Source organism: Solea solea, chromosome 6 (assembly GCF_958295425.1).
Source record: "Solea solea chromosome 6, fSolSol10.1, whole genome shotgun sequence".
Taxonomy (NCBI): domain Eukaryota; kingdom Metazoa; phylum Chordata; class Actinopteri; order Pleuronectiformes; family Soleidae; genus Solea; species Solea solea.
In genome coordinates, this window is record NC_081139.1 from 14222713 (window position 1) to 14236753 (window position 14041).

The 14041-nt window shown below is 40.7% G+C and overlaps 1 protein-coding gene across 4 annotated transcripts in view; it reads right to left on the bottom strand.

Annotated features, from left to right (window-relative positions):
* The window catches only part of iqsec1b (IQ motif and Sec7 domain ArfGEF 1b), a 159691-nt gene that overhangs the window by 61700 nt on the left and 83950 nt on the right, over window positions 1-14041 (bottom strand). For 3 of the 4 annotated variants that reach the window (XM_058631294.1, XM_058631291.1, XM_058631301.1), the window contains one exon: window positions 13416-13469. The exons of the other annotated variant lie outside the window; for it this stretch is intronic. In XM_058631294.1, coding sequence (XP_058487277.1) covers window positions 13416-13469 — 54 coding nt within the window. The remainder of the gene's footprint in view (window positions 1-13415; window positions 13470-14041) is intronic. 4 annotated transcript variants of the gene reach the window in all.

Genomic DNA, 14041 nt, shown 5'->3' on the forward strand with positions numbered 1-14041 from the left:
GGGCTGGGTGGGGAGCCACGGCAATTATTCAGCCTGGCACGCTGCTTTGAAGTGAGAACAGACAGCATTTTGTAAAAGGCTGTGAGTCATGAAATGTGCAGAGGAAAGCTTACATCGCTGAATAGTGCACGGGCGAGAGGATGACGCAGCCCGACACGCTCAGCACAATCTCATTCTGCGTGTTTTATTGCAGAAGTATGTACTCACAAATCAAAAGCAAATCATGGTTAACCACGGAACACCGCAGTTAGGGAATGTTTTATTGAATCAAAATGTACAGCACAAGATTTACAAGTGCCACGATAGTCAAAACAGCACAGTCAGTGATATCCTGCCGTCTATTTTAAAGATAAATGCAGACTGCATGCACAAGTGGCACCACATTAATCCATGCAGAGCACTGCCGGGTTTGTCAAGAAATCTGTCCACAACATTTGGTTTTATATGGAAAATATGGAAATCTATTTCAATCAACAAACACCGCAGCATCTTTAAATCTTAACCTTGATATTTGTTCTAGTTTTAAAGACAGCTCGATCTCCTCTAAAGTTGCAGACAACAAACTGCTCGGGGACTGTGTTCAGAGCAGCTTGAAAGAGCAGCTTGCTGAGGAAGGACCAAACAGGGAGTGCTGCACACATGAACGTATGTATTTCTTCTAATCAAAATTGAGTTTGATGTTTCCTGCCGGGTTTATAGTCAGACACTCCAAACAGCTCTTACACACATATGCTAATACAACCTTTAGAAACCCAGTGTCATTCAGGCAAGTGTTTCAAGACTGAATATATTCCACATTTACATTTACTGTAGCTACCAACGTCAGATGAAGGTGAATCCGTCCGTTGACCATAATCAATCCTTCTCTGTACTTCACTCTGCATGTGCATTTGTTTGTGTCGCAGTTGTGATGTTTGTCATTTTGTCATTCTAACCCAAACCCACTTAAGTGAACTTACAAGAGACTCTTGGAAACTATGAATTTGCCCCGAAAATGTGTTTATTTTACTACAGTGCTGGTCACAGTTGGAACATAACACATACATAATACATCACAGAGAGTTCATTTTTTTCCCATAACCTTTTGGAAAGCTCCTTTTAGAGCACAGACTCAACTGTTTATGTAGGGTCAGCATGACTAAATTTGTCTCTTTATTTAAAAAGGTGCACTTGAATGTAATGATTTATATGTATAGGCCAACTAATTTTTGAAGTTGTTAAGCGTAAAAGTCATTTCCTTTTCTTTCATTCAATGCCCCAAGAAGACAGCTTATGGACTGGGCCACACATGTTCTGCGTGCCATAATAAGGACCAGTGTAAACACTCTCCTTTGTCTCACTGACAGTGCAAGGGGGGCACCCAATCATGGTGAGCCAGCCGCACATTATTGAGCAGACAGTGCGACCAAATGGTACAGACCATCCATCAAGTGGTTTCCCAGAGCCCGAGGTCTGCACAGAGGCAGAGTGAGATGTCGTCCATGCTTGATCACCTTATTACCTCAGCCTAGACAAACGAAATCCTGCGCCTCGATCTAATAACTACCCCTGCTTCATTCATATTGTATGACGACCGTTTTGGTATTCATGAAAAACAGGACGAGGAAAATATTTTGGTGACAAATCTTGAGATGTTGCACTGGCACAACAAGCTGTTTCCTTTCAACTATGAAACACATCATCCCGTTCTGTTGCCTCTGCCAGGTGCGGCTCTCCCTGAAGCTATGGACCCATGCTCTAATGAGCTGGAAGAAAGCATCATGGTGATAACTACAGACGATGTTTGGAAACTAATGATGGACAATATGGAAACTTTACCTGGTGCAGGTCTGGAAATAAACACACACTCTGGTGCCTATAGTACCTTCAGCAAGTCAGAGGTTAAAAGCCATCATTATAAAAGCACAATTAATCACATCAGCAAGTATTTATCTGAATAAAAACTCCAGAATTTGTAAATTCAGGTCTCGTTCTCAAACTTTTTTCATGTCTGGTCATGTCTTCATAGAGTTATTTGGCTGAGGTGCAGGCCAGCTATTGGCAGCATCTGAAAGTTGGCCAAAATTTTGTGATTCACATTTTACCAAACGTTGGAATAGACAGCATACACAGACACGGCAACACATAAAGCAAACAACTTCAGACAGAGAGAAAAGAGGGGGAGAGCGTAGATGAACATGCAAAAAAGAGAGTAGGTGGATACTACATAAAGTAATGAAGACATTTCCCATTAAAAATAAATCCCTCAATCCTGCCGAGCAAGGAATAGTAAATATGTTTATATGCTGCCACTTTAGCAAGCTTATTATGCCCGTCTGTAATAGATAATAAGTGGAATTCCATAGACCATCAGTCCAGTTTAGTCTTTCTGAAACTCTTTCTGATCTATGATTTTTTTTACCAATCATGAACTTAATAATCTCTCTAAATTTGCACATTGGGGTATCAGAGTTAACACCCTTGTAAAATGGGACATTTTCCAATACTGAAAATGAAAGCTCACTTGAGGCAGAATTTGGACAGTTTTAACTACTCTTCTCAGCTCAGTTTGCATCCTTTGCACATAATTATGCATGTGGTGTTTGCATTTTAGGGCGTTTTAAATGCCTTAATGTACAGGAGATCAACAATTGTGGGTTGTTAACCTTCCTAACTGGAGCTTGAATTTTATTCCAAGCTGCACATGTGTGTCTTCAGTTGAAATTGGCAGGCACACATAACAACATGTGGCGTTTGAGTAACATTGTTCTCCTATGGTTGTTAGGATGCTGCTGCTGATGATGATGATGATGAGCAATCGCAGGTATTTCTCCTCCAAAAACACATTTGAGGATGTCAGTTGCTCACTTCATGAAAAAGTATGAAAGAAACATTTGTTAGACTCATTATTTCTAACTTTTCTTTCCAATCTGACCCACAGACGGAAAAAGAAGAAAAGCAACCACAATGCAGTTCTCCTCAAACATCATGCAATTGTCCATGTTAATGAAACATGCAGCTTCTCGCTGCATATAGGAAAACTACACTACAGCGGTTTGCACTTCCTTGACAAAACCAGCTGAGGCAACAAAGCTCCTCCAGCAGCCACACTGTCCTGCTCTTTCACTTGGCAGGACACATCCTATTAACTTGTTTTTCCTCACGGAAATTTTACAGTTTTTTCTAGATTTAGTTCTCAGGCAGGGATCTGAAGAAATGACATTGAGTCAGAAATGTGCAGAAATCACTGAATCTGAGGCTAAGCTTTGTAGGCAGGTGACATATTGGTGCCTTTATCTGAGGGCAGCACCTCGACCCTGACCTGCTCGGCTCAGAGTTTATTAAGGGCTTGGCTTTGCTGACTCATATAGCTTCAACTGTCAGATATTGGATGTGTTTCCTGTTCACCTGCTGTGTCTGGATGCTGTGTTAATTCCCCTTTAAGAAAAAGGCCGCCTCCCTGCAGAGATGCAGCATGTGATGAACAGCCAGTGCACGTTTTATCATCACCTTTAGATTCCAAGCTCAGGAAACCAATAAAGATGGCCCATGGCGTCCCTGCCTGGCCCTAACAGCTCCCATGAGCCCGCTGCCACCCAGGGGGAACTGCAATCCATGTAATTGCAGCTATTGTGAGGCCACCAGGAGCCAGCTGAGGTCTGATCGGGAGTGATGAGTAGGAAAAGGAGGAGGTCCTGGACTTCATGTCTTCACGTGCCTTGAATTAATCACTGATTGATGGCTATCTGCCTCAGCTACAGCCCGGGCTCAGGCTCTGCCCACAGGACTGAGCTCCGCTCCTGAAGATCTCTTTGACTAAAGACAGGAGCTGACTATAAAGCTGGAGGGGAAACTCCTGACAGCTCTCTTAGGCCTGGGTGACACTCTGAGCCAAGAGTTATCACATATGAGCTGTCACATAAAGGTAGGCTTATCCATTACATGCTGCAGCATCAATGCCCTGCAACAAAACCATTGCATTTAAATACACGTTACAGTCTTACATAAGGCAACAGCAAATCCGTACTATATAACTAAATAATTGGATTTACTTTCTTTATTTCACTGACACACATTAGCAGACTATGTTAGGAACCCACAACCTGTGTAGTGCCTTGCTTTATTGTGTTTAAAACCATGATGTCAAGCCAAGCTCTTTATTGTATACTACAAATCAGGTTGCAATACAATTTCACACTTACTATCAAAATAGTAAAGAGATGTTGGTTTAATTTGTTTATAAATGGAATTGATGTTCATAGACTAAGAGCAATGCCAGCATTAAATGATTTTCTGTCGACAGTGAAGATATGTTATGGCAATTTGCAAATCAGTTGATGTAACAGACAATGTATGTTTTTTTTATACTGTAAGTATATTCATTTGATCTTGCAGTAAAGTATCATGTTTTAGTGACTCAATCATTCATGGTTTTCATTCAAGGTTTCATGGTTGTGGGTAGACTCTCACAGGAAACATCACAGTCTAGTTTATTATTACAGAAAGAAAAGTTCACTTGTGTTCCCTTTTAATTTGACACTGATGTAAACTCTGGTCTTATACCTCATAAAGCTACCAGCCACTCCAACCACCACCGAATCTGTGACCCCTTATTATGAAATATTATTATTATTTTTATTTTTATTAAATAGCTCATCAAAACTCTAAATAACTGCAGATTACGAATATTCCACTGAACAAGTAATCAAGTAAGTCATAGCTATAAAAACTAATGTACCAATTAAGCCATGTTGTCCCAATGATTGCAATGTTAAACATTAATTGTCTGTGCTCATGCCAGTTTGTGCCTGAACTTGTCTTAAGATCCCATTAAACTCCTACAATCTCTGTCACACCCACGTCTGCACTGTCACTTACCAACACAAGTACAGAGAAAACAAGACTAGAAAGCCATGAAATAAACTAATGATAATGGAAAACACACAATAATAAAAAAAAAACAATGGATTTGAACAATTAATTTGAACCGTTTAGACTGAGTGTACTAATCAGCCACTGGAGCAAAGTCAAACAGCCAGTTAGACTGAAATAATATTTACAATATATCAGCCAGAGTGTTCTGCTGTGGGGAGAACATTAGTAAAGGCTTAGAGCAGTGCTCCCTCTAGTGGATTCCTGCCCTAAAGACCTATGTTGGTGCGTAACACAGTGGCAGAGGTGTGGTCACACTTGTCAGTGTGCTTCATTTGAGGTGAAAGCTTGGTGCTAATGTGCTGCTGATGATATGATTAATACTGAGCTACAGATGCAAATGTACTGCATACTTTTTTTCCACTGTGTCTATAAATCATTTAATGAATCTTTACTAAAATGTGTTATTAACAAACATTTTGGCATGTGGAGAACATTTTTCATACATTCATAATATTAAATGTATTAACATAGCGATTTCTACTTCCAGCCAGTAATTATTGCATAAATGTAATAAATACATAAATAAATACATTTTGTTCCTTCAGAATATAGAAAACAATAAAAACCCATTTAACCAGAAAAAATCTATATACACTTCGAAATCCTCCACATAAATCCATTTAACGATTCTACTGAACCCATTTTGATATACTGTCAATTTACCCCCATTTCTTCCAGAAGACAACAACACTTTTTTTTAGAGTGTGGAAGCAGCAGCATCTAAGGCTCCAACCAAGACGTTTGCCTGAGTGACAGCCAAGAGCCTTTGCTGTAAGGACACTGCCCATCTCTGTCCAACTGTGTGTAGACCACAATCTTTGATTAAAGGCTCATTTTTCATCTATTTCAGTGAGCCCACATAACAATTAAATCTTAACAGCCACTATTTGCTACATTTTACTTTGTAACATCAGTTATGAGGACCCTGCTATGCCATTAAAGTTTATTTAATCAATCATTTCATATTAACCTTTCAGCATCATGCAAATCTGGTGATCTGAGATAAAATTAGAGTTACGCATCTCTTCTTCAGGCTCTGCGAAGAAGACTTTCACACACGGAGAGAGCACTCCTGTTGGTTCATTTACTATGTAGCCGCATGTACATGTCCAGTTAGAGGAAAGCTGATCGCTAATCCAGCAACAGTTTGTATTCTTCATTTAGACCAGAGGTGTCAAACTGGAGGCCTGTGGGCCCCATGTGGCCTCCCGGTCTATTACATGCGGCCCACCACCTAAAATATGTTATGATGAAAACATCACAATTTTTTCGTTTTTTGTTGCGCAGTATACCATACTATATTATTCCATATTAAAACAGCACTTTTACTTTGAAATTCTGTGAAATATCATCATGAATATCTTGTTATACCATGATGGAATACTGCATTATTATTTTAAGCTCATATTGTACACTCGTGACTGAACAGTTGTTGTAGACGCCTCCTCTTGACCAGACTAGACACTTATTGGCCCCCAGGTCATTTGACTTTGACACCCCTGATTTAGACGTATATTATGATGTGCTGTATGCTTTTATAGCAATAATTACATCAATTATTTAGGGTAATATATTACCATCTTGTGAGTTGCCCTGCTACTCCCACCCTTTGTATATTTACCAGCCGGCACATTAGACTGTGATTAAACTGCAGTTAAGGTTTGAGGTTGATTTTTAGAGGATGGTGGGTTTTTGTTTAAAGCAGAGGCAAAGTCACCTCCTGGCATATTTCTCTCTCCTTTCGTTGCCTCAGGCGGGTCGAACCTGAGCCCGGCCAGTCTCACCTTGTCTTTGAAGTACTTCTGAGTGGCAAGCACTTTAGGTGAGCCTACAGACGAGATGAAAGGTGAAGCAAAATGTCAGCGGAGCCACGCTGTTCAACCTCTCATGTGCTGACTGTAGCTGACGCAGCCTTTTAATGGCACGCTTCAAAACAAATAGAGAACATCGTCACATTGTGGCTGAGGAATGAGGAAGGTTAACACATGATTAATTAGGCTGGGTTTATCACACTGGGCCTCCTGCTGAAAATAGGCATATTTCCCTGACATGGATTCCTTTGAAATGGTGTAAATATGAAGCTTGTTAAAAGAACTGTGAGGTGCTGTGTATCTCTGCCACACTTCTGTTTTATCAGTTCCGTGTCTGGGTGCAATCCTACACAGACGCAAATTAGTGAGGTCAGAGAAAAAGATGCAGTTTTTGTCAGCACTCTGCCATTTTGTCTGTGACCCACTCGCTTACTGTACTTCAAACTCTCTGCTTTGGCAGTGTATGACTCTCTTGGTTGTTGTGAGATAAAAAAAAAACAACCTATGATGAGTTTATTGTGAGGGCTACAGGGTGTATGCCAAAAAAGAAGTAACAAATACATTCATTTGGACAGCCAGAACAAAGCTATTCCTAACCTCAACTGTATCCAGTTAATATCTACTAATTGTGACCTTATGCTAATCACAATTCACGTCTTAACCACTTTCACCAGAGCCTCAGTGATGAGGTAACAGTCCGATCTAGGCCAGAACCCTAATGCAATGTCACACAAAGCTGCCACTGCAAAAACAGTGCAGAAGCTTTTGTCTATTCAAAGTTGTATCCTTCTACTCCTCCTATGATACACACACCAAAATGTAGTCACACATGCACACACACACACACTTGGTCTGTTTATAGTTTCCCCAGTTTTTTTGCAATTCATACAACTCAGCAAAAATGTGTTCTCCCAACCACAGATACTTGATCATTCATGAAAATCCACACTGCTCAGTCAGAAATACACATTCTGTTTGAATACTCTCAGCCAAGTGAGGACTCGGAGTGATGAGGAGGAGGAGACGTCACCTTTGTCACCTAAGCTCTGACTCCGCACAGAGATTTAGAACTAATTTTATGTATGCAGTGTTTTGTATGCAGAGCAAGTTTTTATGAGAGGCAACGAGAAAATGGCCCTCCAGCGACTGAAACGTCGTACGAAAACCTCTCTTTCACTCTGCATTTTCAAAAATGAGATGGGAGTTCTTATGCCTTAATATGAGGTCCGTGCAACTTGTGGACAAAGTCAACACTAAACCAGTTTTTCAGGTGAAAACCAGAATTGGTATCTAGCATTATTTGCTGATCCAGGTGCAAAACTTCACAGTTAAGTGTAAAGTATTAACAGTATATCAGTGTAACTACTGCCTCTCTGGTCAAACACCAGCGACTGCATTCAAAAATTGCCATTTCTTAGTCCACTCTTGCTTCACTGCTACACTCTTTCATCAGCCTTGCGCTGATTCCCGTCCCAGACTCCAGCGTAGTTCATTTTCAAATACGTTCAGTAAAAACAACAAACAGCCCCTGATACCCAGTAGCAAACATTTGTTGTGATGTTTGAGTTTACACAACAGTCAACTTCAAACATCATGCACCCCCAAAAAATAACCGTTTTTGAGCAAAAAGGCTTTATTCTCACACTACCGCACACTTTGAATATAATCTCAAAGAAAACTTGAATATGTTTAAACATGATAAGCAACATTAAATAGTCATTAGCGTGAGCAGCTGCAGTTTGTCCAACTGAGTATTGAGATTCTGGTCGTGTTCAAGTGTGACGTGTGTGTGTGTGTGTGTGTGTGTGTGTGGGAGTTGACGTGATGTAAAATACACACACTGACATCACCATTAATCTCTGCTGCACTGTCATGACTGTAAATACTGAGACAGGTATCCACAGTCAGTGTGCAGCTCAATGAAGCATGTCATGTTGGCTTGAGAACGTGTTCCTGCCTTCACGGCCCATAATACACCTGTTGTTAGCATATCATAACAAGTTTTGTTTTATGGGCGTATTAATATGCCATCCCCAATGCTGAGGCAATATCTTTTACAGCGATATAAAGTAGACAAAGGGGGTAAATCCTCTCATTTGACAAGGGAAGACAACTGAAACCGTTTCTATCTTTTGTTCGGCTTCTTCAGCGCTGTACGACCCAAAAGCTTGCAGCAGGCAAAGACAGTCTCTACACTGAAGATAAATCCAAGGTCGATACATGACAAAGCACTCCAGACTATACAAAGTGCATAGGTGGCAAGCAAAAACCCAGCGTGAAGATCAATCATTAGAAAAATAGCCAGTGGGAAAAACACTGCTGGAATGCTACCTCATAGATAAGATGAACTGGCAAAGGATGAACTGGAGAGGTGAGGAGCAGGTTAATGGAAAACAGGGCACAGGTGAACAGGAAGTGTAGAATGACAAGTGCAATACAACTGAAAATAACCTCGTTATATGACGTCGAAAAAGAAATAGCACAAGTCAAAACACTAAATCCGATACACAATTAGAATGAACAGAAACTAGGTCTCACACTGGTCGACAATTATGTCTTTCAGATATAATTGATCCATTTTCACACACGTATTGCCTCTGCATGTGATAGCTGGTGTTGAAGTGATGACGCAATCGCTATGATTGCCAAGCAAAAATATGTAATATGACCAAACATCGTTCTCCGTGTATGAACACCAGGGAACAGCAACACGTTCATTACGTCCGTTACACATCATGCACAGCCATCAGAGACAGGATGACTCCAGCGATGTGCTCGCAGATACAGCGGGGTAATTTAGCACAGTGAACTAGCAGTGCCTTTGCCTCCGTGCAGATTTATAGAAGAGTGTGGCGGCTTTGATCTGTGATACTCTCAGCTGTGCTCCGCAGCGCTGCCATGAAAGAGACTGCACAATTCACTTCAACACAAACAGTGGCGGCAGGACAGCGTATGAAAAGCCTGATCTATTTATGGCCTCTTTGTGCACAATGACAAAGCTTATAGGTTACTTTTAATTAGCGGGAGCATCTCTGGTCTTCTGTTCCATCTGACAATTTCTAGCTGTAATTACGACAGCTTGCTAAAACACACACACACACACACACACACACGTGCTGTGGAGCTCCTATATGACGGTGGCCACCAACAACAACAGCAACCACTGCTGCTGCATACTGAATACACACAGAGACCTCCAACTAAAACACACTGAGGCCAAAACACCAGGCTTCATTTGAGCTGCATCGAGCTCCTTTAAGGGTGTTTGCTTATGTTTGTATAGCATTAAAACAACTGTTGCAGAAGAGCAGAGTTTAGCTCATAATTCTCTTGGCAGTCTGAAGTACATAAAGGTTGTTCTACAGCACCGCTGTCAGCTTTCAAGTCGTAATGGCATTAAACTTTAACCATCGCAGAGTGTAAGTGAGCCGGCATCTATAGGTTTACTTTTGTGTTGACACATAAACGTTCTGTCGTATGCTCTGTGGAAACATTGCAGGCGAGGATGTTTTTCTTTCCAATATCAATCATATCAATCTCGGCAACAGTGTCATTTGATATTGCTGCCACGAAGAGTGTTATATGTGCCCACATTAAGCAGCTCTATATGCACACTCGGTTAAGAGAGACTGTAAGATTAATGAGAAGGCCTCTATCAACTACAACGCCCCAACATCCACTTTCTGACAGCATGGCGTCTCAATAATTAACAGCCATTTGTGTCTAATTGTGAAGCACTTCTCCGAAGAGAGCTTACACAATAATTACTTAATCGCTTTGTTAGGTAACGTGTTGTCACATTATTAACGACATCCACACACACACACACACACATGCACACACGCCTACCATGTTATCAGCCAATCACATGGCAATAGAGTGAGCAGCTGTATTGTATTGTGTTTAAAATCTCAAAATGGTAACTGCAAAGTCAGATGTATTTACTTTCATTTTTATGGAATTTGAATTTAGTACTCAAGTGCAATCACTGGCCACTTAATTAGGTACACCTTGTTATCTAATCAAGGAAGTGCATGCCAGCAATTTAACACACTGACATGGTCGAGAAGACCAGCTGAAGTTCAAATCAGTATTTCAGACTTGGATTTTTCTTTTTCCGAAAAAGAAAAACTATCCAGTGAGCAGCAGTTCTCTGGATGGAAATGCCTTGTTGTTGCCAGAGGTCAAAGGAGAATGATAGAGAGGCAATAGTAACTCAAATAACCAATTTTACAACCCAGGTATACAGAAGATCATCAGTGGATGCCCAACGCATGGACATATTTAAAATAAATAAATAAACAAGTATACAACACATATTTGTAGATTAACAGCAGATTGAATGACTGTGAGTAAATTGAAAACAATCACCCACTGTGACAAACCACAGCATACGCTGCAGCAGATACCGCAAATGAAAGCTGATGCTGCTCCCGGTCTGTGCCACAGTGGCAAGTCTTGGAACAGGGCAGTCATGCACGTAGAGGAGAATTTATAATAAAAACCAGCATCTCTCAGTGAGATCTTAACAGATCAGAATGCATTTTGTCATGCTTATGTAACATGGTAATACAAATCAAGTTCCAAACAGATCCAGAAAATCTTCTCGTTCCAGAAGATCAAAATGTATAGATGTCAGGTGTTAGTATGTAAAACACTCTCTGAGTTGTTCTGAATGGTGTCGTTGATGTCAGCACTATAAAAAAAGAACCATCGACTACAGCGACCATAAGCCTGTGGAGGATCATATGTTCTTCCATTGCAATCAATCACGTGTCTGTCCTGACTGAGTGAGGGGAATGGCTGCTTGGCAATAATGGCAAAGGCTATAATGAAAACCCTGCTTAGCACAGGCAAGCCTTAGGTGGAACAGATGGAGGCTCCTTCTTTGCTTACGCAATCCAGCATTAGTGAAGTAGAAAATATGGCTTTTATGAGACTCCCTGGATGTCAGATAAATAAAGAGTCTAATGAATTTAATGGGGCAAAAAGAATCAGCTTTGCAATTAGACTGGTATTATTATTATTATTATTATTATTATTATTATCAACAAGAGGTCAACTTGCTGTTCACACACCATGACTCTTACGGCTGGGGCTGATTTGACATGTTTTACATCACAGTGTCACTTGTAATAAAATATTACATAAGCCTGATGCATGACAGCACATTTTGAAACCTCCAGTATTAAATGTCCGTTCTGCCCTGATGCATGAATAATTGCAATCGTGAACGCGATCATATTTTTTTGTGCAATGTGAACGGCAGCCATCGAGAAGAAGAATAGAATAGAATGCGAGCATTGAAGAAACATTCGTCGCAAGAGAGCGATGCTTTTCTGTCGCCCAATCAGCTGACTGTCATGGGTCTAGCTCCACCCGTACCATGGTGCCCCAAGGGAAGGGTACCGAAAAATGGAACAGTTGGAGCAGGTTATTTTGGTACTATTATGTGGCGCACCATACCAAACTGAACTGTTCCACTATTGTATCACTGATAGTGTTACCCGTTACACCATGGTTTCTCATTACCTGTGTAGCCTGAGCAATTCAATCGACCTAAAGCCTGGTACTTTAAGTGTTTTTTGGTCAGTCATTATTGGCTGTCATTGTTTCTGTTCACCTCTGGTGTGTAATGAATATTGAATAATGAGTAATGGGATAGACTGGGCTGTGAGGGATCCACTTGTTGGATACTTTGTTGCTCTCTGATCTAAGAGCACATTTGTTTTTTTTGACTGGGACAGTCAAATTGATGCACTTCGCTGAATTGAGAACCTGAACTGAGAAAAAGCTATTTTAACAACATGAGCTAGGTGGAGTCGCTAAACTGCAAACATTTAGACTCCTTTTATTTTAAGCAATAGAATATGTGAATGAAGCTTAACATAGAGCTCCTTCATAAATCCAAAACAAAACCAACAGTCATTGGTCATTTCAATTATGCCAATTATCCATAAAGCATATTACACACAATATGCAGAGCTGAAATATACATGGACATTTAAAATAGGATTATGTCTTTATCTCGCATTGATTTCTGCCTTGTTCTGTAATTAAAACTACTAAAATGTGATTGCGTCTGAGTGTTGTGTATCTCTGTATGCAACTAGAATCACAAGTGCCATGAGGCGCTACAGCTGAAGGCTCCAGATTGACCCGAACAGTGGGATTAAACATGCTGAGAGAAGAGGATGTTCTGGTGAATGGCTTTGAATAATAATAACACTTGAGGAAAAAGGGTGGAAAAAAAGGCAGCCTTCTTGAGACCCCTCCTTTCTAAAAATAGCTCAGCTGGTGTGGCGTCATGGGTGCTACGCAAATACCATCCCACCTTTACTTCTGTCAGTGCAGCAGAAAAGACTGTGGTGTTTTAGCTTGGGGTTGCATTTGTGGCTGTTTGAGCTGATGTTATGTAAACACAGAAACGCATGCACACACAGAATATGACAAGCTATACATTTTGTTATGTGCTTGTTTTTTTCGGTTTCTTCCATTTTCAGATGGGGGACGAGCCCATTGAACTAAATAGTGAAATGTCGGATTCTTATTATCCCTACAGAAAAAAAAAAATCCCCATTGTCATTGCATGCTTCCCACAACCACTAAAGTTTTCAGGCAAACTTTAACTTTCTGCAACCTCATTCCCAAATCCCCCAACATGCAACATTTACACCCAAGAGTACTCACGAGTAATGATGGCGTCTGTGAGTCATGGCAGAGCTGGGAACCTCTGTGTCTGGTCTGGGGAAGCAGAAGAACACAAAGCTGAGGCACACACCGACTAGCATGTTAAAGCTCCATCCTGAGTCACCCATCAAAATATCTCTCTCTCTCTCTCTCTCTCACACACACACATACACACACTTGCCCCTTACCCTAACCTTAACCGTCGCAACAAAATGCCCAACCCCAGCCCTTAAAGTAAACCTAATTCTAATGCCAAAGCCCTTTAACAATGTAAATACCATACACAATGTCCTTACCTTCAGAAAATATCCCCACTCTCTATGGTTTAAGAGTTCCTCTCCTCCCCTTTGTCCTCACAAAGATACAAATAAAAGAACACACACACACACACACACACTGACTTAGCTTGCAGCTCATCCAAGCTTGGTCACAGTAGGGATGATGGCTCACATACAGCAGCCACATGATGGAAGCTGGTACTGTACATCATTAGCATGCACACACCACACACACTTCCACATTTACACAAACTCTTCTGTATTTAACCTTCTTTTTCTATATTAATATACATGGTCTCGTGCTATGTCCATTAAATCTATCTAAGCCTATCTGCATGGTCGAGCTCT